The 27,784-nt window shown below is 38.0% G+C and overlaps 1 protein-coding gene, 1 long non-coding RNA gene and 1 pseudogene across 2 annotated transcripts; 2 read left to right on the top strand and 1 right to left on the bottom strand.

The window, feature by feature from the left end:
- Nucleotides 1–3,073: 3,073 nt before the first annotated feature.
- On the bottom strand, nucleotides 3,074–24,613 carry LOC134472131 (uncharacterized). Its single transcript, XR_010041997.1, has 2 exons — nucleotides 17,248–24,613; nucleotides 3,074–8,149 (listed from the first exon to the last, which is right to left on the bottom strand). It is a non-coding gene; the product is annotated as an uncharacterized LOC134472131 (long non-coding RNA).
- On the top strand, nucleotides 9,963–11,011 carry LOC100723112 (ADP-ribosylation factor-like protein 6-interacting protein 1; annotated as a pseudogene).
- Nucleotides 24,614–26,544: 1,931 nt separating the features above from the next.
- Nucleotides 26,545–27,300, top strand: Gjb7 (gap junction protein beta 7). The gene is given in 3 exon segments (XM_005008514.2): nucleotides 26,545–26,752; nucleotides 26,755–26,956; nucleotides 26,958–27,300. Coding segments are annotated over 3 exon segments (753 nt in total).
- Nucleotides 27,301–27,784: the final 484 nt, after the last annotated feature.

Below are 27,784 nucleotides of genomic sequence, written 5' to 3'. Positions count from 1 at the left end.
CCATCTTGAGCCCTGAATTTAACTAGTGCCCTATTTTCAGGAAAAGGGAATAGTACTCAGGGCACAAGCCCCATGAGAAAAGCAGAATGAGCTATACCCACAGGAGAAAAATTAACCTGCTCAAAAAAATAAGCAGGGTACAGGTATCAACCAAAAATTAATGTAAGATTCTAGATAAATTATTTCCAACAGGATGTCTTTTATGATTCTCTCTTTTAAAAACTCTGTAACTTTCTAGGTCAGTGCTACTTGCTTGGACCGACACTGGGGGTGGGGGGTGGTCTGTATATGAGTGGTCCTGAGTTCAGTTAATTAAATTCAAAATTTATCAGTTTGGCTGCGTGGATTCCTAGATTGTTGTTCACAAACCCACCTCACCCAGAGCAGTGCTGGGGAACCTCACCAAACCTCCTGTGAGGTTAGTGCTGGGTTTGGGGCTGATCTTGGCCTCTGCCTGTGGAGGGTTGGGAGCCAGAGTCTTCAGCCAGGGAGCTCGTGTTGGTCCCTTTGCAGCCGGCCTGCTCCTCATTCTCTTTGTTTCTAGTCTCTCTCCCAGTTTCTGTGGCCCTTCAGAGGGAGACAGCCCGAGGGTGCTTCTGGTCTTGCCTAGTTCGGTTGGCTCCTCCTGTCTTTGCATGGCTCCCCTGCTCCACTTCCACTGGCACAACTCTGTTCTCTCATGATGCTCATGGCAGGGCATAAATCCTTTATTTCTGTTAATTGATCAATAATTACTTTTTTATTCCTTTGAAAGTAAGACCTTTTTTCCATTACTGTGAATTGAACCCGGGACTTTTATACTGAGCCACATCTTTAGCCTTTTTTGTTTTTCAGCTTGAGACCGTCTTGCTAAGTTGCCCAGGCTAGACTCAAACTTGGGATCCTTCTGCCTCCTTTTATTTGATTACTTTTGAGACTTTTTCTTGTCTTTTGTTTTTAGTACCTTTACTATCATATGCTAAATGTTTTTTTCTTTGTATTAATCATGCTTTGAAACCATAGGGCTTCTTGAATTTGTGTCTTGATAACTTTCATATAGTTTAGAAAATTCTTGACAATAATCAAATATTACTTCTTCCATTTTCTGATACCTACTTTTGGGACTTTTAATTATTCACATAATAAATATTATATTTAATTATGCACATGTTTTGTTATGTTCCCAATAGCTCTAATTTTTTTTCTTTCTCTCTCAAAGAATGCTTTTCATCTCCTTTTATCGTTCAGATTTTTAATCTGGCTATTACCCATTCATTGTAGTTTCTTTAACATGTCTGTTGTTAAAGGTACTTATTCCATTCTTAGTTTTAGTTTTTGGACATAAATAGAATTTGTAATTGATTTTGTGATGTACTCTAATGTTCTGATGAACGTTTCTTGCCATTTCTTCTCAAACACATGAATAACTTTTAAAGTTTGTGTTTATTAACGTATCTAGATACTTATACGTCTGTTTCTATGTTTTTTAATCTAATATTTTGACATGCCTAGTAATTCTTGATTAAATGCATGAAATTATCAATTAAACACTGTAGACATTGTAGATATTGCTGAGGTTTTTTTTCTTGAGAAGTGTTTGGTTTTGTTTTAGTTTCTGAGTAGAAGCATGTCACAATGTTCATCTAATAAGGAATCAATCACATTTAGAGTTTGTGTTCAGGTGTTTTTGTTTTTTATTTGGGGTTTTTTGCTTGTTTGTTTGTAAGTCAGAATATTGCTTTGCATCCCAGGTAGAAACTGAACTCATTGTGTAGTCCAGGCTGGCCTCAAAATTGTGATCCTCTTGCCTCAGCCTCCAAAGTGATGGCATTACAGGTACACACCATCATACTTGACTGCTCAGGTTTTTTGAGTCTGGTCTGCTTCCTATTTTTCCATACTGAAAGTCTGGGCTGTATTCCAAGACCTCTGCACCTTGGATAACCGTAAGGTCCAGTTTTAACTCACTAGCACCAGCATACATCATTAGCTCTGTCTAGGTCTCAGCCTGGTAGGTACTCTCCCTCCTTTCAATTCTCCTGTGCTTGAGTTGTCCGGCATCCATACTAGTGAGTAACTAAGGGAGCAGTCTGGTTACATATTGAGCGCATTGCAGTGAGTTGACTTTCTCTCAGTAATGCTGCCTCCCCAAGTCCTGCTTATACTTGTGGCTCTCAAATTTATTTTTTATCACTGTATTATATTTAACTTTTCTAGTTATTCTCAGCTAGCAGATTTATTTGCTACAAATTAATCTGTCATGACCACAGGCAGAGGCCAAGTTCAGCCCCAAACCCAGCACTAACCTCACAGGAGCTTTGGTGAGGTTCCCCAAAGGCAAGAGGAGTCTCCTTGCATTTTCTTTGATTCTGACTCCAGTCAATGCCCACTTTCAAATATCAGAACATTTACATTTGTTACGGATTGATTAAAACCACTGTAATTCTGGTGACAAAACTGTACTAATGCCTTTTATCTCCTCCTCTTGTCCAAGACCCTCCCTTTGGTGGGGGATCATCATAAGAAAATTAACTGAAAAGAAAAAAATGGCCTCAACTTCTGGGGTCAGTTGAATTGCCTCCACAAAATCCTCCAGTCTTTAAATCCAGTTTTCTCATCTGTCCCCAACTTGACCTTTTCAGGAGTGAGGACCACCACTGACCCAAAGCCCATCCACTAGGAACTCCTGCCTGCTTACACTGCAGTTGTTGGTGTCAGCCTATGTTGTGGTTTGTTTAGATGCCCCCTCAGAAGCCTCATTCAGTCATGGAGGCAACTGAGTCTAGTATTTGTGATTGATGCCTTGTCCGTGCTGGGACTGGCAGTGTGAGTGCTGCACCCACCCAGGGCCAGGGAGCTGGCATGCAGTGTAAGGGAGGGAAGAAGTTATGCCTTCCTTCTGTTTGCCCGGTTCACTCTGTCACTTGCAGCCACCATGAACGGCTGCCCCTCAGTCACACCACCCTGCCTTGGAACCAGCTAAGTATGGACTGAAACCTCCAAAAACTGTAAGCTAAATAAACATTTCCTTGCTTTACTTTGGGCATCAGGTATTGTCTCATCAATGCGAAAAAAGTAACCAAGACAGCCTGAAAACATTTCTGTCTTTTATTACACTGAGTTCACTAAGGACATTTTATTGTCTGTATAACCTTCAGTTGCCTCTTCATACAATAATAAGTTCACTGAATTTTCTCTACAGAATAATTTACTTACTTCTGTATTGCAGTTGTTTGAAATTTGGTTTTTGCTATTAATAACAAATTTTGATTAGTTTTTCATTAATTTTCTTATTACTTTCTACAAATAGCATATAAATTGTGGAAAATTAATGGTTTAAGTGGAAACCCCATCTAGTTTCTTCATATTTAGAAGAATTTCCACTGACTAAGATCTATCTTGATATACTTAAACCTTATATCTCCTCCTTAACCTTTATCCTTTTGGTGTGTGGGGCCATTAGATGAATTCAAACTGCAGTGAGACTTTGGTTACTACCTTAGATAGTCATCTAGTACATTGGAAGTTAGAACAATTCTTGGAGCAATTTTTTTAAAGAGATTAAGACAAAACAGGACATAACAAAGCAGATCAGAACAGAACAATGTAAGCAACACAGTATTTCACCAGAAGACAACCCGTAATTAACAGTGACTACCATAATGTCTCTTTCTTTAAAATAGTTGAGTCTTGGAGCAATTTTTAAACCAGAACATGTGGCAGGAACTTGCTGTTAATGTGAATGAATATGAGCCACACATCTTACTAAGCCAAGACTACACCCAAATCAGCTCACCCAAATGCTTATATGGATGCTGTGGCCACTGCAACTATACCTAAAAGAAGGAGAAATGCAACAGAGGGGAAATTTGAGTCTAAAGAGACCACTGTCACTATTTGCAAATTATAAAGAAACATGTTACTCTGAGAACAGCTTACTAAGAACCTTCCCAGGATCCTAGGGCAGCCATGAATATTGAGCTTCATTATCTTTAGGATAAGTGTAATTTATGTTTAAATATTAAAGTCTCCCTCCTCCAGAAGAGTTAGCTAATTTAGAATATGGACTCTGGAAAAATCATAAACCAAGAAAAGAGAGTTCAGGCTTTGCTCTTTATATAAATTCACACATGCCATCTCGGAGAGATTCAATACTACACTAACCCTGTCTCCTAACAGTCTCTTTTCAGTAAAACTTCTTGAGGGTAAAGGCAAGAAAAATTTACTCCATGAAGACCCTGAGTTCACCCAGTGGTTCTCCTTTCCAAATTTCTTTGTAACAGAAAATGCCCTCGGCAAGTCAGTATACTTCAGTTTGTTAGTTACCCAGGTAACAGTTTCTATTCCAGTTCTGGTTGCTTGTGTCTCTTAGAAACACTGGTCACTGTGATGCATAGCTGGTCACTATGATTCACACTGTGTAAAACAATCCCCAAATCAACAAGCCATTCTACCTCTGTACTTCCTGCTGGCTTATCCCACGTAAGCCCTAGACCACCAGAGATCAGGGCCTGATATTCTGGGAATGATCCTCATCAGTGCCCATCAACATAAATAAATCTGCTTCCAAATCCTGGGTGTTGTTTTGGTATTTCTGCTTGGCTTTGCACCTCCTCTTTTTTTCTGTCTCCAGTTCAATATACTTGCAATGCTTTGCTAGGGGTGCCGTAACAAAATACCACAGAGTTGTGGCTTACACAACATTATATTTTCTTACGACCCTGAAGGACTGGAACCATGAGGAAAAAAAGAACTAAGATCCAAGTCCTAGCAAGAATGATACTTTCTGATAATTCTTTCCTGGATTGTGGATGGTCATCCTTCTGTGTGCACACTATTTTAATCACTGTATTGAGTTTCCTTTTCTTATAAGCCACCTTTCAGATGGGATAGAGTTTGCTCTAAGGACCTCACTTTAAATTAATCAGCTCTTAAAAGGTCTTATGTCCAAAATAGTCACATTCTGAAGTACTGAAGTTAGCTCTTCAAGACAGAAATTTTAAAAGAGATACAATTCACCGTATCACAGTACTGTTTCTAGGTACTCCTCTCATTCTCAAAGAGCTCAGATGCCAAAAGTAGTGCAGCATTCTGAACTGTAGTATCCTTCATGGAAGGCTAGAGTGAATAAACCCTTGCTTCTCCCCACTCCCCACTTCTTCCAAACTCATTAGAACAGTCTTTGTCATCTTTTTCTCAAATTTCTGGTGGCAAGTTATTATACACACAGTTACTTCTACTCAGCTTTTCCAGCCAGCCAAAGACGCTGAATGGTCTCCATGATTCTACATGTGGCTAAACAGCACTGTCTCTGGATGCCGTGATCTTAATTCCATGTAATGTACAAACTTACACAGGTTGTGAACATAGTTTATTACTCCATGAGGAAAAAAATGTAAACATACTCGGGCATCAAAACTTAGAAGATCGACCTTCAGCCCTGAAGAGGATTTGATCTGTGTGCCTCTTATCAGACACACACACACATACATGCACACACACAAAACCAAAAGATGTTGAAGATATTTTTAAATTTAGGTTTTAAGTTTATTCAAATGCTAGAGGAAACACTTGACCTACTTATTTCATCTTCTATGAATGTGGATTAATGATTTCACTCATCTCTCCCACTGGAGTGAAAAATGACCTGAAGAAACAACATCACTACTTTAAAAATTCTGAAATCCCATTTCAAATTGAAATCGGAAATTGCTTCATCAAATGTTATTTACTACATTGGCCTTCAGCTTTAACCAAGTGCTCTACCACTGAGCTCATCCCTAACCCTCCACCTTCATTCATTAAATACTTATTACATGCCAGATGCTGTTACTCAACACCTTCATATTATTGCCTGATAATCAAAGTTAGCAGTTTCTGAGAATATGATGAAGTTATAGTTGTGGTGAGTATATTTCAAACACTGGATTGGAAGGTCCTCATTTATATACTTATTTATATTTCATTATTAGCTGTAGTTTACATTTAAGGTATAGAGATTTATATAGACTTTTAGGATTTTTTTTACCTGTATTTATGTCTTCATCTTGAATTTAACTATGAAAATAATATTTTGTTTGGCATGAGAAAGAGATTAAGTAAATGTTTATTTGGCAAAATCCCAGCACTTGGGAGGCTGAGGCAGGAGAAGTACCAGGGCTACATAATGAATTCAAGGTCAGCCTGAATTACAAAGTGAGATCCTGTCTCAAAAAGAAGCCATTTAAAAATTTTTTTATAAAATCCCAATCCAGAAAAAGCAAGATAAAATGTAGACCTATCCATTGTACAAGTGTAACAATTGTCATACTGTGTATACAGTGAACATTTTAGTAGGCTTTAAGTATTTTGTGATACTGCATGCTTGTTTTCTTAAGTGAAGAGCCACAAGATTCTGACAAGTGAAATATGGCCTTTCATAGTTGATGAACAATAGAAAAACTAATCAGAGCTGTATGCACATAATCCATCAGCTTAGAGCCCTGTCAAACCCTGAGAAGTCTGAAGCAGTTAGCTAAATTAATGTTGAGTAATATATGAATTCTTTCTTGGAAAAGTAAGATCTCAAAACATTTCTTGGACATGTAAATTGTCTGGAAAATATTTGATCCTATAAGTGCAAATAGGGAAAATATTCTTTTCAGTGACTGTGAGGAGACTTTATTGCCTGGAGCTGTGGCTTTGCTGACAGCTGGCTCTGGTGTGGGGCAAGGCCCTCACTACACCTCATCAGCAGGAAGCACTCAAGTATTATTAAAAACAGGAAGAGAAGAGTTACATTTTCCTTTGAAGAGGGTTAAAAACTCATTTAAATTATATAAATGATATCAAGTAGACCATTCTTACATCCTTGCATGTTCTGCACTCACGCGGTGTTCTTCCTCAATTTTCTCCTATATTATTTAGAAGGCAGAAAGGCAGTAACTTGAGACACAAAGCTCCTGTTCGGTACAGAGCAGGAAACTCCAGAAGCACTTGTCCTTCATCAAATTATACATCACCATGGTCACTCATCATAAAGGACACTTATTGCATTCTGGGGTTACTCTAGCTGCTTCAAACCTCTAAGCTTCTGGGATAAGTGGAAATTTCCACATTACATTTACAGTAGTGTCTCCTTCATGTAGGTGTCTTATGTTTCAAATTGTAGAAAAGGAGTTATTCTGAGAACTGGAGGCAAGTTCTCCCCATAAATGTTTTGCCGCCCAGAACAATAGGTACTTTTGCTTTGTTCCCCCACCGCAAAATCTATGCATATTATTCTCATTTTTGTACCATTTAAAAAACATATTTTTGCCTTAGCAATTTCACACCCCAAGGTCAGGGCGGCCTTCAAAGATAATGTTAGTTACCATTGACTGAGCAGCTATTGCTTCATTTGATTATAAGAGCTCTTGAAGTAGGAAATGCCTTTCCTGTTTTGAGGATATGGAAATGAAGAAGTCAGCTATCTTGAAAAAGTCCACAAAGTTAAGTAAGAAACACACCCAGGATTTGGGCTGTGGTCTGAATTCAAAGCCTAAAGAGATCTCCATTGAAAAAAGACATACACACACACACATGCAAGCACGCACATACACTTCACCACCACCAAAATTTGAAATAGAAATGATGTAAAATTCTGAGAACTATCTCCTTGTTCCTTTGCTTCTCCAGGTTCAACATCTTCAGTTACTTCAACCTTTTTTGTATAGTTAGAGACATTCTTCTCATCCTAGTCACTGTCTTCTAGACCTACCTAAGTTTGTGAAACAAAACAGCATTTTAACTGCTTCTAGAGCAGAAAAGACAAGAACATCAATCTCTCTTGGTAGGGACAGAAATAAGAGTCAAGATCACAACACACAGGAGTCCCTGATGTCCACTAATGTCTCTCTCTGGTCCTTGACACACAGTGGTGCGTATACTTGCGTCATTGAAGCCGGTTATGGTGCCAGTGCTTAGAACTGTGGTCGTGCTCCTCTCATTTGGCATTTAGCAAAATTCTGTGGTCCTCGTTAACAGATGGGTCTTCCTGCAGCCCCTGTTCTTGTATAGTTGCTTGAGCATCCACCGCTCATTGGAAAGGTCTGGCAGTTATACTGCATCGGTCTGCTCCATACTGCACTCTTGCTGACCACCTGTCAGGGCCACATTCTCACACCAAAGGGGCAGGTCTTGAAATTGAAATCTAAAAGGAGCAGAAACAAAGTTTGCAATATTTTTCTCATTTTTTCCAACTGTTTGTTCGTAATTCACTCTGCTCTAAAATTTCTGACTTCAAATTGATTTTTATTTGTATTAAATATTCTACATTTTTTCAGTCTTTATTATATTTGTTTCTCCCAATCCAAACATGCAGGTGAAAGTATATTCAATCTTTGTCCATAATATAGCAGCAGCCAGCCACGGCACATACCTGCAGCTCCAGCCTCTCCAGAGGTCCAGACAGGGGCATTGCAAGTTCAAATCTAGCCTGAGCAAATTACTGACATCCTAGCTCTGTCTCTAAATCAAACATTTATAAAAGTGTTGAGGATGTGGTTTAGTTGTAGCTGTTTGCCTAGCATACAGAACACCTGCAAGTTCATGCTTCTCATTCCATAAAGATAAACTTGCATCTCATCTCTCTATAGAACCTCCTGATTACCTCTGTTCCTGGCAATTTCTCCTGCCTCTGGCTTCCGTGCAAGATACTGAAAGATCTTTAAAGCATCTTTGTCTAGAAAATTAACAGTCCTGCCATAGTGGATTGCGTTGCCTCCTCCCTTTGTTTGGGTTAGTACTGACATCACTGAAAGACTGGGATCCTTTAATCATCAGTGCCCAGGGGTGCAATGAGGTCACCTTTAAGGTTGTTCCAACAGCAAACTACCTTAGCCCAGCTGTTCAAAGCAGGTGTTTTACCACAAACAAGTAATGTTTTAAGATCAAGGACAGATTATGGTAAGTGCTAATTATAAACAGTGAAAACTGAAAGGGATGAATAATTCTGGAGACCAGCATTTCATTATGATAATGACCATTTGGGAACTGAGCCAACACTCTGGAATCCTGTCATCTAAGTAAAAAGAAAATAAGATTTGCTTCATTGTGCATAGAGAAATTTTATTCAGGCTTACAATGAATAATATTACATGATGATTCTTTTAAATGGATTAAAATTTGGATTAAATATAAGTACATACAGAATAATTTTAAAGGCTGTGAACATTAAGAAGCCCCAGAGTAAACTGGCACTGAAACCTATATATGGCCATTTAAGTGTGCAGGAAAGAGGCCTGAGACTTAGGTTTAATCTCCAGCTCTTGCGCATAGTCTTATAATGGATCTGAGAACTGAAACAGACCAGTGTCTGTGGCTCTGTTTTCCAATATGAAGGCACTCAGTTTCAGAATATGAAATATCATTTCCAATTGTTAAATTCTGTTTCTCTGCTACTCATAAGAGGAAATAGTTTTATTTTTATTTTCACATATCTTTAGTTTTAGACAATTTCATGTCAAGAAATAGCTCTATAAAAAGATAAAGTACTTTAAATCAATCAACCTCTCTCAAATATATACACATACATATCTATTATATACATAAAGTATCTATTATCCATGATTCCTGAGTTTAGGAAAATGATTTTTAATTTTGTTAGTTTCTTTCCCTATTATGTCTTTCTACTTTACAAATTTCTAAGACTAGAACATATGATGTTACAGTAGTTTAACTCAAATTGAATTGTTCCTCTACTTTTTTTTGTAGATAGTTCTTTTCTGGCAGTCCTGAAGGTTGACCTAGGATCCCATGCATGCTAAGCGAGCTCTCTGCCACTGAGGTGCACTCTCAGCCCTAAAGACAGCTTTCAGGCTTCGCTAGCAGTGCACGTAGTGGCAGAAGGTGAGGTTGGAGGGCCGTTTTACCCAGCTTGAGCCTGACTCAGGGACGAAGGCGGAAGGTCACAATCACAGCACCAACTTACTGGCTGTGGAGACTGCAAGTCTGGAAGAGCATCGGAAGGATGAGAAGTGATGCTGGTGGCTGATAAAGTCCTCAGATGGGAGAAAGCCTGCTTTCCACCTGCCATCCTGGGTGTGGTTTCACTGGTGTTTCTGATTATTATCTAGATCCATCTATTCTGTCTGGCGTTTCCTGTTTTGTTATGTTTTAGTGGTTGGCTGATTACCTTGTTCCCATCCTAGCACCTGGAATTTTTGGCTCCAATAAATGGACCACTGAACAACAGCAAAGATTCCATGAAATTTGCAGCAAAGTAGTAAAAGACTAGATGCAGAGCTGTGGGCTGGTGGAAACGCCTCTTTACACTAAAGGAAGAAAAGCCAAAAATGTATTTCGTGACCATGATCGTTTCTCTCGCTGCGGTTGCTTGGGTGGGACAGCAAGTCCATAACCTGCTTCTCACCTGCCTGATAGTCATTTCTTACAGTTGCTTCCTGGACTGAACCAACATGGAATCATTTTGAAGTACACTGGAGTGGCCAAAAGGGAGATAAACAAGCTGCTGAAGCAAAAAGAAAAGAAAAATGAGTAATACATCTGCTTTCTTCGGTGTGGTTAACGGAGTATGCGTTGCTCCTGAGAATAGTTTCTGCTGTGCTGTGTGGATACTGGAATGCTACAGAAGTAGCTCTGCTTCCCTCACTCTGCCCTTCCTAGAATTCACACTTGCCAGTCAGGCTTTGTGCATTCTTTGTGTCAGTTGTAGCTGGGTGCATTCTCATCAGTTGGCCTTAAGTGGACAGCTCGCTAGTGAGTAAGGCTTGTTTTGACTTTTCTCACCCAGTGTTAACTGAATTCTCACTTTTGACAGCTTCCTTTAAAACACCGCAGTGGCGAACTTTGCTCTTTAGTACAGTTAACAGTGACTGCATAATTGTTTGGGATGATGTTTTAGTTAGACACAAGGTAGTGGTTGGTGACTACAGGAAGCTGGTTCTATCGTCTGCTTCCACAGTCTGCTTTAAAAGCTGACTTCATGAACATAGAGACCAAGTTTAGCACTCCTGATAAAGAGACCAGTTAGGAACCTTTCCTTACACTGTTTCTTTACATCTGAGAAGAATCCCTATGGAATACAATGAAACTGATTCCACTGATGCCCTAGGATGTGTAGCTTTCTCCCTTTTACAAAACAGCAATTTCTAGGAAGTACTGATCCTTTGTCTTACAGAGGGGAATCTGGCGGGTATACAGCACTTGTTCCCCTGCCCTACTTTGTTAGTGAATATTTAAAGGCGTTTTCATAGCAGATTTCCAAAAGACTTTACTTTAGGATATTTAGTATGCTTTTCATTTCAGGTTTTTACAGCATACACAGTAGGTTAAGATGCAAGTCTGTCACCTCTATTCCAACACCAGCCAGTAAAGGACAAAAGTCTTCCTATATTTAGTCAACATTCATTACAGTAGAAAATAAAATCACTAGTTTTTAAGATCAGAAAGAGCCTTCAAAGGTGAGCCTCAACTCTCATTTTACTGGCTATATTTTGGTTGCTGTAGGTTTTGAAATGTAGTGACTACACTGGCATTTGACATTTTTCCTCACTATTTTTCAAGGGCTGTTGGTGAGAGCAGGCTTGTGATGATAGTCTGACTGCTGGCCCATAAAGATTTTGCAACTCCTTAGAAAACTTCTCATAATCAGACTTTTCCTCCTGGTAGCTAGAAAGTTAGAAAAGCTAACTTCTGTAAGAATGAAACTTTGAGGGCCAAACAAGTGACATATTTGGGAACAATTCTTAAAACTGCTTGCCTAGCTGTAATATAGTTCTGTGAATTCATTGCACTGATGCTGTTAAACCTTGTGGTATATCTGTCCCTAAATTAGTATTGTTTTTTCCCCTTCCATATTGCTGTAAATGCTGGTACCCATTATAGTTTGTTTAATTTTTTAAAAAATATTTTCATATGCCTACCTTAATTTTACATGTGTTTCCTCATTGTAAATACGCCTGTCTTACCTGGATTTTTTTGTGTGTGAATGTGTGTTCTACCAGTTAACTACTTCGGCAGTTTTAATCCTGTATTATTTCTCCTTTGTTTGGTGTGAAAGGGGAAAAATAAAAGCTGGAATCTCTTTAAAAAAAAAAGATAGCTTTCAATAAAAAGTTGAACAATCATTTGAAGGGATGGAACAGTCTCTTTTTTCTAGCTTCTTTGTTTTGATATTGGCAAGGTTTTATAAAAAGGATATTTAATGAACGTCACATGCATGAGTGATTTTCAGTTTTTATTTCTAGTTTCCAGTCCATTTTAAGATACATTGTGAATAACTGAGATATAAGAATCTTCATCTGAGTTATGAGTCAAAACAATTGGTCAGGTTATACCTGTTTGGCTTACCCTACCTTGGAAATCATTAGAGTTCATTTTTCTGGGCTTAAAGAACTAGTTTGCTTTCAGGGAAATATTGGAATCAACTCATGCTTATTAAAATCAAATCAATAACCAACTATATATCTTCTAAATCTCCACATCTGTAGCAAGAGGTAAGTTAAGCTTTTTTTTTTTTTTTTTTAACTATAAGATCTGTTTAGTGGGAAAATTGCATTTCCTATAATTGGGTAATCATTACCTTTTTCTAAAAAGTTTCAGCGAAAGAAGTAATTTTAATCATCACAAATCTTCTGTATTGTTTTTCATCTTTGTGCCATAAAACATGTCCTTTCTGAATAAGCTTCCAGGGAGTAAAGGTGTCCATTTGGAATGTGATACTGACTTCAGGGCTCTCAGTCTTTGGCTAAGGAAGAACTTCTGGCCCAAACAGTATTGTGGGCTGATGTGATATAGAGGACAACAGGGGTGCAGAGCAGCAGCTCAGGACTTTTTGGTGCCTCGCCTGTGTGGAGTGAGAACACCCTGGGTAAGCACTTTTCCTCATAGGGGATCTTCTGCAACAGCAATACATGTATTCATACAGGGAACTGAAATACCTTGCAAGTGATGTATATGCCTAATCCTTGGCTTGTGTGGATCTTTTTTTTTGTTCAGTGTTTCTCTTGGACTCCTACTATTCATAATTTATTTTTAGCACAATATTATTTACATGAATAAAACCTAAAACAATGTAAAACCCCAGAGCTATGGCTTTTATGTATCTATATCAACAAAAGAAAAACCAAACATCACAAAACCAATTAAGTGAAATTAAAGTCTAGTGAACAAAAGATACTGCTTCACTGAAATCAAATCTCTAGTCATTAAGGATATCAGCCACAGGCTAAAGAAGCTTGAGTTCTTTGAGGCCGAGTCTGCTTGTTCCATGATCCAGGTGACGGTTTTTCAACCACCACTGATCTCTCTTCAAACTACAAACAGGCTTCATTAATGCTGCACATTCATTTGTTGTTTCTTGTGACTTTCCTTGAAAACACCCCATCATGTATTGCTTCTCATAGGCCTAGATAATTAGTTTTGGTACTTGGTCCCAATATGTTTTTAAGCACAACATAAGCATTTTGTGTGTGTGTGTACAAAGGGCCAGGTGGCAAATATTGTAAGCCATGAGTGCTGTACTGTCTCTGTAACGACTCAATTCTGTAGTTGTGCTATGAAAGCAGTGACAAACACTAACAAAAGAATTGTCATGACTGTGTCTCAAGAAACCTTATTTACAAAACAAAAGATGGAGTAGTTTGGCCTGAGGGCTGTGTAGTTTGCTGAATCTTCATAAAGGCAAGCTCAGAAATGCCAAAATCTTGTAGCAGTCTATGGTTATGAGCTGGTCATTTGGTATTTTTGTTTTTTTACGTGTAAAAAAAAAGTGATATAAGCCTCCCTCAAATCCTTGTGAATATCATAAAAGACTCTCGGGGAAGCATAGATCCTGAGTCTGAAGCATAGCTCTAGAGATTTTCCAAATAAGCAGTTGCCAGAATTAAAACAGCTTCTTTCCAAATAGAGAGGAAAGGGTTTGCAGAGATCTGAAGATATAGCAGGAACTCAGGTAGAAAGCAGCCCATGAGAAAAAATATTTTAAGGGTTAAATGATTTGTGTGCAAGGTAAGACAGGGCTGTGGATCAGTCAATGAACCCTGCACTCCAAAAGGAGCTAGAAAATAGCCATGTAGCACCTGGTTCTGCTGCAGATTTTTAGAGTTGAGTGAGTCTCCTACTTTTCCGAGCTTCGGTTTCTTCATCTCTAAACTGGGTGGTACCATTACTAAAAGAATGGAAGTAAGGGTTGAGCTGATGCTGTGAAGTGCTTCAGAAATAAACAAGTGCCAATGAAAACACAGTATTTTTGTTATTTAGACTAAAGAAGTTGAGTATGAAGGCTGATGGCTGATTCAGGAATTGTCATTGGAAGCCTGCAAGGCTATTGGAAATCTGTTGCCCTTCATACACAAGTTTCTTTTTCTTTTTTTTAGAGACAGGGTCTCACTATTTTGCCCAGGCTAGAGTGCAGTGGCTATTCACAGGTGCGATCCCACTACTGATCAGCATGGTGTGAGAGTTGACCCCCCTGCTATAACCCCCTCCCCAGAGCGGGGAATGAAAGGGTTAACTCCCTAACTCCCCAGAGCGGGGAATAAAAGGGTTAACTCCCTAACTCCCCAGAGCTATCAGAGCAGAGCAGAAAGAAATGCCTAACTCCCCAGAGCTATCAGAGCAGAGGAAAAAAAAAAAGAAAAAATGCACCTGCAAGGTTGTTCTGTCTCAAGGAGATAAGTAAGACAAGTAACTGTTCTGTTCTGGGCACATAGTGACTGGGCTAGGACCCCCAGTCTCCATGGTTACTCAACCCCAAACCCCTCCAATCAACTTCTGCCAAGTCCTATCCTGCTCAAAATTAACCAATGCAATCTGCTTCTGTAAATTCGCTTGCCTCCCTGCGCCCTTAAAAACCCTACACAATTCCCCTTCGGGGCCCCTCCGCACTTGTTTGCCTGGGGGACCCCATGCGCATGGAAATAAACTTTTTTCCCTCACCAAGAATTGAGTCCTTGGGGTCTCTTTCCCTGCGGCGTCGGCCCTAACAATGGGAGTTTTGACCTGCTCCGTTTCCGACTTGGGCCGGTTCACCCCTCCTTAGGCAACCTGGTGGTCCCCCGCTCCCGGGAGGTCACCATATATATATGTATGTATATATATTTTGTCTTTTTCCTTTTTATCGGTGCCAGGGATTGAACTCACGACTGCCTGCTTGCAAGGCAGGCGCTTATGCCGCTGAGCTAAACCCCCAGCCCCTGAGGTCACCATATTGATGCCGAACTTAGTGCGGACACCAGATCGGCATAGCGCACTGCAGCCCAGAACTCCTGGACTCAAGCGATCCTCCCACCTCAGCCTCCCGAGTAGCTGGGACTACAGGCCGCGCCACCATGCTCGGCCATACACAAGTTTCAAAACAACACTTTCTTATAATTACAAATCAGCTTCCTGTCTCCTAGTAGTACAAGGGCTTTTTGGATAGTGTATAGAAGGGGCACTTGGGAAGAGTGATTTGCCTGTCTTCCCTCCTAGAGACCAACCTGATTGCCATCGTCCAAACAACACATGAAGTGAAGATTCCTGGGTTGGTAGAGAAGCTGCCCATGTGGCAAAGTTTCATTCTGGGTAGGATGTCTAATGGGGATCTCAGTAGTGTCTCCACAATCAGGGTATTATGCTCAGGTCTAGGTGTTCAGAAACTCAGGAGTATAGTTTACTCAGTGTTGAGTAACCTTTTAGGGACTTGTAATATAATGTTACAGTAGGTTTGTCATAAATGGTTTTCATCAGGATGAGATAAGGTCTTTGTATCCCTATTTTCTTCAGGGCTTTTATCCTAAATGGATGTTGGATTTTGTCAGATCCGTTTCCTGCATATATTGAGATAATCATGTGATTTTTGTGTTTGCTATTATGTGATGGGTTACATTTATTGTAATGTATACATATGAATAACTGTTTCTGCATCCCTGGAATGAAGCCTACTCAGTTATAATGTATGATCTGTTCGATGATTTGTTGAATTATGCTTGCAAGTATCATATTGAGAATTTTTTGTATCTGTTTCATTAAAGAGATCAGGCTGTAGCTCTTTTTTGGTTGGCTCTTGTTTTGCTTTCAGTTAATACTAACTTCCATACTCCTTCCCTTTCAATGTCATTAAAAAGTTTCAAGAGTATTTGCATTAGGTCTTTGCTAAAGTTCTTATACAATTTAGTCGTGAATTCATCAGGATCTGGGCTTTTCTTAGTTGGAGATATGTATGCGTGTGTGTTTGTGTTACTTCTTGAATTTCATTTCTTGTTATTGAATTGTTCTTGGTCCAGTTTTGATAATTCATATATATCTAGGAGTCTATCCATTTCTCTTAGATTCTCTAATTTATTATGAAAATCTTTTTAGTGTCTGTTTTTCAGTGATTCACTGTGTGTATGGATAACTATAGGCCTTTCCCTCTGTCCTAAGATTGAACCACTTCCACTATTTTGGGAGAGGAGGATGCAGTGTAATTGGCCTAACTCCCAGTTCTCTGGGACCAGACTGCAGTATTGTTAATGATACAAAGATAATACAAACGTTGGTATACAGAGCAAGCTGATGAATAGCAACAATTATGATTCTCTGTCAACAGAAAGTAAATCATCAAAAAATTGTCCAAGACAACCTGAATATTGACATACCATGAGAACCAATAATGTGCCATCCTTAATCTTAGAAAACAGATTCATAATTACATCACAAGCACTAAGATAAACCAAATATTGGCATACAGTAAATATCTACTAAATGGGACAACTGTATCTCCATTAACAGTAGAAAAATCCAATAACAACATAGACTTCATTAACAGCTAAAACTAATAAAGCTCAATGATTGTACTAGTAAAAAGAGGGGGATGAGAATGAGAGAATAAAAGAAGAAAAATTTGAAAAATTAAACCACAGAAGATGAAAAGAAAAAGAACAGCAAGGCAAAAGGATCCTGATAAAGAATAGAAATATATAAAAAGAACAAACAAGAAACAGGTATAGAAACAAACAGAAAAGAACAAGAAAAAGGTTAAAAAAAAAAGAAAGGGGGGAACATGTGGAGAATAAAAAAATTAAGAAGAAAAAAGAAAGAAAAAGGAAATTATCCAAACCTCAATAAACTAGTGAAAAAAGAGAAATTTAAAAGAAAAAAAGAAAAACAAACACAAAAACAATGAACTTTCCCATCTCCAATAAACCTGCAAAGAAAAAACAGTGAGTCCCAAAGAGAAAAATTTTTTCTTTGTATTTTTCCATGAGTGGTTTCTTTCCAGGATCCAGTTCTGGAATCCAGCAAGTCACTGCTTTCTCTGCCTACCTTTACAGGTTTGTGAGGTTCCTTTCTGTTGCCGAGGGTCCCCAGGATATGGCATCCATCCAAGCTGGAGTGTGTCCTTGCTCACATTGGTAGACAGGGAAGATAATCAGACTTCAATCTTGGTGCAGGGGAAGGTTTCAAGTGGTCCCCTCCACTTACTTTAAGCTCGGTCAGCTGCTTCTGAGGGTAGCGTGAGCTGGGCCTGGCTTCTCACCAGAGGGCGGGACCCATGTCCTTCTGGCCTCAGTTTAAATTTCTCAGGGACTTTCTGTACAGCTGCACGCTCTCCCTGTCTCTTGTGGCTCTTACCTGAAATGAAGTTGTTTTTTAGTTGTTTTGAGTCTCAGACTTAAATAATCACCCTTTCTTGAAATGGCACCTGATGCTGCACTCTCTGGCAATACGATGGGCACTGCACTGGATTCCCTCTCTGACTGGTGCCTATCATGTGGAACGAATCACCTTGAGCAAAACCACACACTGCTCTTTCAGTTTATGACAGTGGCAGGCTCCTAGGGGTTTACCGTGTGTCTGTGGAGGAAGGTTCCCCTTCCTGGGAGCTACGGTTGATTTCCAGACTGCTTTGTTTTTTTCTCTGCATTGTGGTCTGTTTCTCCAACTTCTCTGCAGATTTTAATTTTCTTGTCAGTACTTTCCCAAATTCAGGATATCTCGTCTTTTTTCTTCTTTGGTTTGTTATTTTTCATGTGTCTGGATTCTGGATCTCCACGGAGGCTGAATTTTGTTGATGATCACTGCTCTGCCAACTTGGTCCCTGCTGCACCCCTGAATTTGACTCTTTTCCACCATAAATGCAATGGGAAGTAGCATCAGAGCTGTAAACTGAGAAACGAGGCTAATCTTCATTTTTAACAGTTATCCTGGTGTTATCCTGGATTGCAAGAGGGCCAAGAATAAGAAGCGTGGAAACCGATGGGAAGCTGTTAAGTTGCTCCAGGCAGGAGACGACAGTAGCTTGAATGAGGGTGGTGGGGGTGCAGATGCAAAAAGTGCAGAGTCTGGGGACGTATTTCTAAACGGAAAACTTAAGCTTTGAATAGAGTATATGATGGTTTGGAGAAAAAATAAAAGAGGGAACAAAATTTCTAAGCTTCTGGTTTCCTTAGTTGGATGGACTGTGGTGAGATTTATGAGATTTAAGAACAGCGCTTTGGAAGGCGGGCAGCAGAAGGTGGAGCAGGTACCAGAGAGCTCACGTGTGGGTATTTTAAATTTTTTGAGAGACATCATAATGGAGATGACAAAGAGGAAGCTGGAACTCAGAGATGAGAAATCAGGACCAGCTCGTGCTGCACGCAGAAGCAGCTTGGTCGAAAAGTGGGAAATCATCGTGTGTCTGTGGAGGAAAGGAAGACTTTAAAAAGCCTTAAAACATTACACAAAAAGATATGCATGAAAAATGGCTGGAGATTTAGCTCAGCGGCATAAGCGCCTGCCTTGCAAGCAGGCAGTCCTGAGTTCAGGCAGTCGTGAGTTCGATCCCTGGTACCGATAAAAAGGAAAAAGACAAAAAAAAAAAAAAAAAAAAAAAAGATATGTATGAAAGTCATAGCTCTCAGACTCTCTAGTATTTTTTAATTAGGTTTATTTTTTCCAGATTGAATATTTCTATTGTCAGAAATGAATAATGCAGAAAAATCATAAAAATAAAATAACTATTAAAAATATAATTTATTGGTAAGCATTATTAATGTCTTCCTCTTTCTTTGGTCCCTATTCCTATTCTTTACATGGTTCTCTTTAAATGTTTAGGCCCTATGGGCTTCTACTGTTTCTATATATCAAGTAAGCTTCTTTCCACTCATTTTTAAAATTGTAAAACATGTAAAATTTTCCATTTTAATAATTATTACAAGTATTATTCTGACTTTAATTGCTCTCACAGTGCCGAACAACCATTTTCAAAACTTTCGCTGCCCCAACAGAAACCCCATAAATATTAAGTAATAACTCCTTTCTTTCAATTCACTGACAGAGAAATTAGGGAACAATACCTTTCACAATAGGATCCAAAGAAAACAAAGCAAAACAAAACAAAATACCTAGGAATCAATTTAACAAAGGATGTAAAAGACCTCTACATTGAAAACTACAGTATTCTGAAAAAGGAGATTGAAGAAGACATCAGAAAACGGAAAGATATCCCTTGCTCTTGGGTAGGAAGAACCAATATAGTGGAAATGGTCATACTCCCAAAACTGATATACAGATTTAATGCAATTGTGATCAAAATTCTAATAGCACACCTCACAGAATTGGAGAAAAGAATTCTAAAATTCAGTTGAAATCAGAAGAGACCTAGAATAACAAAGACAATTCCAGGCAACAAAGGCAAGATAAGGGCACCACAATTCCTGGCCTGAAATTATACTATAAAGCTATTGTGATAAAACCAAACCAAACCAAAAAATAGTATGGTACTGGCAAAAAAGAAAAAAAGTCTTGAAGATCAGTGAAACAGATTAGAAGATTCAGGAACAACTCCAGACATACTAAGCCACCTTATCTTTGACAAAGGAGCTAAACACAATCACATGAAGAAAGATATACTGCTGGAGAAACTGACCCTGCACATGCTGAAGATTAAACTTGGGCCCATAGCTTTCACCATGCACTAAACTAAATTGGAATGAATCAAAGATCTAAATATTAAAACAAACAATAAATCTACTAGAAGATAGAGTATGCAAAACTCTGCACGACATAGTGTAGGCAAAGACTTTGTGAACAAAACCCCAATTGCACAGAAACTGTCACAAAGAATCAATAGCTGGGACTCATCTTATTAAAAAGCTTTTGCACAATAAGAGAAATCATCAACAAAGTGAAAAGACAACCTCAAATGTGGGAAAAAATATTTGCCAGCTGTTCCTTAAAGGATTACTACTGAGAACATAAAAAGAACTAAAAATAAATAAATGAATGAATAAATAAATAAATAAAGTAGTCCTCCCAAATTTCCATTTTACCCAGCTATTCCTCTTCTGGGTATCTTTCCAGAAGAATTAAAAGCATTGTACCCATAACAATATATGTGAACCTACGTTTATAGCAGCATAATTTGTAATAGCTAGATCTTGGAAACAACCCAAATGCCCATCTGTTGAGGAATTGGATAAAACAGATGTGATCCTTTATATAATGAAGTACTAGTTAACGATAGGTAAATGGATGTAACTTGAGACCACACTGAGAAGTGAAATAAACCAGACACGCACATGCAAATATCATAGTCTCTCTAGTGTGAGAAGCTGAAAGAGTAAATAAGATCCAAACTGTGCAAAAGATATTGTAAAATGGGAAGAAATTTCAAAAAGAAAGAAAAGCTGGGATGAGGGACTAGAGAATAGAAAGGAAAAGCAAAAAAAAAAACCAAAACCAAAACCAAAAAACAAAACCACAAAACAGTATATATGACAGTTAAAACGGAAATACTACTAATTTCTCTTAGTTCATTGAAAACAAAGGTTTGTGCTAATATTGTTTGGACAGTTAAATGCCAATGTCTTTTACTCTGAGTAACTAATTTAAAGATAACTATGTGCAATGTATTAACCATTGTTACCTTCCTATTATCTTACTGTGAAATTTTTTTTTGTCTTTAATTTTTAAAAAGCTGGGGATTTAGCTCAGCAACACAATAACCTTCCTGGCAAATATGAGGTTGTGAGTTCAATCCTTGGTACAAATAAATAAATAATAAAAATAAAAAATAATAACTCATCCCTCCTCCCATTCTTCCAGCCCTTGACAACCTCTAATCTACTTTTTATGTCTATGAATTTGTCTATGGTGGATATTTGATATACCTGGAATCATATATTTGTCCTTTTAGATTTAGTTTCCTTCACTTTGCATAATATCTTCAAGGCTTATCCATGTTGTAGCATGTAACATAATTTTATGCCTTTTTATGGAAAAATAATATTCAATGATATGCATGGGCCGCATTTTGCTTACCTATTTTCTGTAATGCATATTTGGGCTGTTTCTACATTTTGGCTATTGAATGCTGGGATGCAGGTTTGAGTCCTTGTTTTCAGTTCTTTTTGTTACATAATTAAGAGTACAATAGCTGGGTGATATGGCCACTTTATGTTTAGCTTTTTAAGGAATTTCTAAACACTTTCCCACAGATGCTATACCACATTTTTTATCAGCAGTCCCAAGGGTTCTAGTTTCTACTATCTTCATCAACTTACTTTACATTTTTAAGATTATAGTCAACCTAGTAAATGTGAAGCAGTATCTTCTTGTAGTTTTGATTTGTATTTTTCAAATGACAATTATATGTACCTTTTCATTTATTTGCCCATTTTACAGATCTTCCTTGGAGAACTGTCCACTCAAGTCCTTTGTTTACTTTTAAATTTGGTAGTTATTACCAGTTCATTACAGTTCAATAGTCAGGATATTAAATCGCTATCGGATATACAATTTGCAAACATTTTCTCTGGTTCTACAGGTTACCTTTCACTGTGTTGATAATGATCTTTGTTACACAAAAGTTTTTAATTTTGATGAAATCTGATTTTTGTCTTTTGTTGCCCATACTTTTGGTATTCTAAGATTCCATTACTGAACTGAAGGTAATTAAGATTTGTCCCTATCTTTTCTTCTAAGAGCTTTATGGGTTTAGTTTTTATATTTAGGTTGTAAATTCATTTCAAACAATTCATTTGTAATTTCATTTTCAAACGATTTTGTAAATAGTGTAAGCCAACAGTTTATTCTTTTGCATGTGGAAAGCCAGGTGTCTGAGTAGTTTTTCCGATATCATTTTTAGACCAAATATTTGGGAGAAATTTACAATTTAAAAAAATTATTCCTGGCTCGTAAGCCACACGAGCCACGTGGGTTCCAGGGAGAGAAAAGTCAATGTCTCCCAAGAATCAGCCATGCTGCTTACTTAGGGGACTAACCAAGAAATCAACCAGCCAGCCTTCCTGGTAAGCCGCGCAAGCCTTGCGAGTTCCAGGGAGAGACAAATCTGATAGTGTGTCCCATGAGCCTACCGGTATATGGGCTGAGAATCAAACCCCCTCTGTGTGTTCCCCACCTCTAGTCCCCCGCCCCCAAGCAACCAGATGGTTTAAAGAACAGGCTGAGTTGGTAGCAACTAAGGTACACCTCGGGAAGATGACAGTATGCAATATAGCAAATATGAGGGATTTCCTTGTTTTATCTCTGAAGTCAAATGTTTTCACTGTTTTGCTTTGTTCTGATTAAATGTCTTGCTTTACTCAACATTTTTTGATTGTTCTTACTGTGTTTTGTTTCTGGTTTGATTTTGCTATACCTGACAGAATGGACAACTACTATGAAGGTAACAAGATATACTGTGGTAGCTGTTGTTTTCCTGGAATCCTGCTTTGAAGTTCTGTATCAATTTTGTCCATTGTTTTGATTGGCCTTGTTCTGTCTTATTTTATTGGATTTTATTATCTTTAAAATTAAAAAAATTATTTCTGATATTGGGAATATTGAATATTTTACTTTCTAAAAATGTTTTATTATTTGAATTTACACACAAAACTCCTATGAAGTAAATTTTTTTGTTTTTGGTACTGGGGATTGAATTCGTGACTCATGCTTGCCATACAGGTGCTTATGCCACTGAGCTAAATCCCTGACCCTGTTACTTTTTAATAGAAAGTTATGAGGGAATTGATACATGAGAATTGCTAAGTGGTGGATCTGGGGTGTATCTCATTGACTGAGTGCTTGCAGAGTATCACCAAAAACAAAGAAAAAATTGGTAAGTGGAAACTGTCTTGTACAAACTAGGCATGACCTGCAGATTAGTTTAGTTTAAAAATAAAAGAGTCAGAATTATTACTAAGAGATAAAGATACATTTTCAAATGCTTAAAGGTCTGTTAGATGGAGATTCCTATTATTCATCTTCACTGTAACAGAACTAGAGAAAATGTGTGTTTCACTTAAATTAAATATACTGCACTATTTTTGGTTGTTTTGTTTTTTGTTTGCAGTGCTGGAAACTGAATCAACAGCCTTCATTCATGCTTGGCAAGTGCTGTATCACCGAACTACAAAACTGAATCCCTTACTTTTAATGTAAATTAATTATATGCAATTAAATTAGTGTGTATTAGTTAGGTTAATGAAATGGCAAGACTTCAACTTTGCAATGGCAAAGGAAAATAATAATAATGCATATTACATGTCTATCACGTCATGCCTGTTTTGAACATTTTCTATATATTAACTCATGAAAGACTCATGAGCCCAAGATATAGTTTCCATTATCATCACCAGTGAGCTTGGTCTTAATTCTAAGGAGTTCAACATTGTGCGTGGGCCTCTAGCTAAACCACTTTAGTTAAAACTGAATAAACATTAGGAAGCCTCTTCAGGATGAGGAAAGACATTATCTTTTCATCAGCATGCAATCTGAAAACAGGAAGTACATTTATTATTTAAAAGAATGTTATAATCCAGGGGCAGAAGACAGGAGCTGCTAGCATCTGGAAGTTAGTGACTCTGCTAAACATCTGGCCATACAAATGAAAGCTGCAGAAACATAGCACTATCCTGCCCAAATGTCAGCGGTGCCAGTGCTGAGAAACCTTACTTGAGAGTAATGGAAATGGACTTGGACCTTGCTGAGTCTCGTGAATTTGAGAAAGTGGCTTCATTTCCAGACTCTGCTTTCTCTTTTGAAAGAACAAAATATCCATCCCCCAAAAAACAAATAAAAAACAAAATCTACCTTAAGAGTGGTTGTGAGAGGCCATTTCAAAACCATTAAACAATGCTGGGCATATACTGGACTCAATAAGTACAAACTGGGGACCATACTGGCAAGCTCAAACATAAGATGAGATGAAGGCAGCGTCAGAAAGCAATTGTCACTGAAATGAAAAGAAATCTCCCCATCTTGCTGTCAGCTTTTATAGAGAAAAGAGCACGAGATGGAAAGATATGTAAGAAGATAAAATAGTACTGAGTATTCAGTGTAAAGAAAGGGGAAGAAATAGGCTGGAAATAGAAAGTAGCAAGGGAATTGTATAGATACAAGAGTCTGGCAATGGATTACAGATGAATTTAGGAGAGTTTACAGGGATTAGAACTCAATGGGCAATTTAAGACAGGATTATGAGAGAGGAGTCTAAGATGAATACGAGATTTGTGACTTGGGTGCTTGATGTTAGTGGTACTATCAACAAAATAATGAAATCAGAGGTCAGAAAACAAAATAAATTCAGTGTAGACATACCAAGTTTGGGATGCTTATGAATATTTTGATGATAATCAGGAGGTAGTGGGATATAGAAGCATGAGGAGGGGTCAAAGATTTTACAATAATGAAACAGAATCAATCAGTTGAATTCATAAAATGACTATTTTCCAAGGAAAACATAAGAAGTAAAAAAAATTGCAGAGGACAGAACTTTAAAGAGCTGTATAAAGAAAACTAAGATAAAACAATCAAGGGGAGTAGTACAACAGGATGAGAATAGAGTAGTATGGAAATTAGGCTGAGCTTTAAGAATAAAAGTGTGGTAACACTGTTAAATGTCATAGAATATATAAATGACATCCAAAGCTTCAGAAGATTTGATATCTGGGTGGTAGTACTAACTTTAGCATAAATACAGTGGCAAACAGAAAGACTAGACAACAATGAATTGAAGAGTCACCAATCATCAAAGAAGTAAAATTAAGGAATAAAAGGAGTTTTTCAGAAAGGTAAGCTATGAAGATTCCCCTGTCAAAACTAAAAATAGGCACCAGGAGCTAATTTGTATAATGAGAGAAAGGAGCTAGAAAAGAATGAAAATACAGAATATAGGACAAAGAAAACTGTTAAGAGTGGGATATAATGCTGACAAGGTTGTTTTGAGACAGGAAGAAGGAAACCTTTCACTAAACTAGATAGTTAGCTGGGTGTGAATGTAAGTCCGGCTGGCAAAGAAGAAAGCAAATGTTTGAGAAAGCTTATGCTGGAGAGCTTCACATTTTACCATCAAAATGTAGATAAAGAAGTCAACATGAAGCTAAGACCTCCTGTGAGTTGGCGCCATGTGCAGGCTGACTGGGGGATGCCAGCCACTTCGGGCACATGGGCAGGGTGACAACAAGAACCAGTGTCCCTCCTGCACCCTCCCCCCTCCATAAGCAACCAGCTGATCCACAACACCGCAGGCTACGGTGATAGCTAATGAGGTAAAATACAACTTAATGCTTATAGTGTTTAGTGTTTCACTGACTTTGAAGGCCTTCTGATCATCTATTCAGAGGATAACAATATGCAAAGTGGCATATATGGGGGATCTCCTTCTGAAGGTGGTGGTCATTGTTAATTCTCTATTATCTTGTTTCAAAATCGTGTATCATTCTCATTGTTTTGTTTGGTTGGGTTTTATTCTGTTTATCTTGTTTGATTCTGTTGTATCTGATAGCATGGGCATTTTTTTTTTTTTTTTTTTGGTACCAGGGATTGAACTCACAACCTTGCACTTGGCCAGGGAGGTGCTTAAACCACTGAGCTAAATCCGGCCTATTTCGAAGATGACAAGATATATAATGGTAGCCATTTCAGATTTCCTATTATCTTATTGTGAAGTCCAGTATTGCACTCATGGTTTTGTTTTTATTGGTTCTATTCTGTTTCTGTGTCTGTTTACTATATCTGAAGGTATGGGCAGTTATTTGAAGACAAGAGGCATCATAGTAACCATTGTTGATTTCCTATTACCTTGTTATGAAATCCTGTGTCACTTACATTGTCTTGTTTTGATTCAGTTTCTCTTTTATTTTGCTCGGTTTTATTCTAAAATAAAATTTAAAAATCGTAGACAAACTCAGTGGTGTGAAATAAGAAAAGGGAAGGGAGGGCCAGGAGAAGATTATCTTTAAGGGTAGGAGAGACGCATTAAAAAATTGCAGAAAGTGAGTAAAGACTACAACCTCAACAGCAAGGCATGTGAAGGTACCAGGGTCACTGAGGGATTCATATCTAGGTCTTTCTATAATCTGTTAACCTTCAGAAAGAAGTAATAAATTAGAAAGGCTTCACCAATCATAAGAGAATTGACAGTGGATTAAATGTGTGTGGGGATGAAAGTAACCATCCAAATTTCACAATCAGTTGACATGGGATCAACTAAAGCCAGGGACAAGTTTGTCATCTCTTTTTAGAGATTTAGATTACATCTTTCTCAAATAATAAAAATTATCAATGGTATAGAAGTAAATCAATCATGATTAAATTGTTGTCTTTTACAGAATCTTGCCACCTTGTGAGACTGTCATGAGTTGGATGCTTCTCAAAGACCTCCTAAGTGGACCAAATAAATATTCAACTAGGATTGCACATATTTGGCTGGCTAGTATATTCATCTTCTGTTTGCTGGTCCTCATAGTAGCTGCACAACACGTGTGGAAGGATGAACAGAAAGAGTTTATTTGCAACATTAGACAGCCTGGTTGTGAAAATGTGTGTTTTGATTACTTCTTCCCATTTCCCAGGTCAGACTTTGGTCCTTGCAGCTAGTCACAGTCTCCACACCTTCTATCTTAGTGGTTCTTCATGTGGCCTACCAAGAGGGCAGAGGAAACGGGCAAAGAAAGATGCTCTATGTCAGCCCGTGAACCATAGACGGGGCCCTGTGGTACGCTTAGGTGATCAGTCTCATTGTTAAAACTGGTTTTGAAATTGGGTTCCTTATTTTATAAACTGTGTGATGCCTTTAATATTTCTTATCTTATGAAGTGTGAATTGAAACCTTGCCCCTACACTGTGGATTGCTTCATTTCCAAACCCACGGAAAAAACCATTTTTATCTTCTTCTGGGTCATTACTTCATGTTTGTGCATTGTGTTGAATTTCGCTGAACTAAGCTTTTTGGTTCTTAGGTGCTTTATTAAGTGCTATTTCCAAAGAAATTCTAAAACATTCAAGTCCTCAGTGTGTGACTGTCACAATCTCAAGCACATTGAATGTGGTGAGATAGGGGATCCTCAACTACTCCAGAATCATGGACATAAATATACTCCAGAAACCTGAAGCAAAGCTACTTTGCAACACATAAGAGAACTAAAAAAGAAAATTTGCACCTTTGCTTAGCAAGGGCTAAACAGGATTTATTGTGTGTAGGGTTCTATTATGTGATATATAAGTTATTTTTTGATGACTTACAAATTAAATACAATTAGCAGCATTCTTTCAAGAGTTTAGTACTGTTAGAAAAAATTCTTATCATCTTGTATTTTTTGTAACTATCTCAGTACAATTCATGCCAGTGCACACAATAAAAAATGATCCTTCTGAGCTGGGATTTAACTCAGTAGCATAAATACCTGCCTGGCAAGTGCAAGGTCATGAGTTTGATCCCCAGTATCAAAAAGAAAAAAAATGACCCTCTGATAAATATGGTGACCTCCAAATTGCCGTGGAGGCCATGGTAATCCTTCCAAAGGAGCATGCAAGGCTGTTTGCATGTAATCCTACTCAGTCTTTGTAGAGAAACATTATGATATAGCAGCTATCT

The sequence above is a fragment of the Cavia porcellus genome, unplaced genomic scaffold (assembly GCF_034190915.1).
Source record: "Cavia porcellus strain 051 isolate PalLab524CR breed Dunkin Hartley unplaced genomic scaffold, mCavPor4.1 scaffold_22, whole genome shotgun sequence".
NCBI classification, from domain to species: domain Eukaryota; kingdom Metazoa; phylum Chordata; class Mammalia; order Rodentia; family Caviidae; genus Cavia; species Cavia porcellus.
This window is presented reverse-complemented; position numbering and strand designations above follow the sequence as displayed.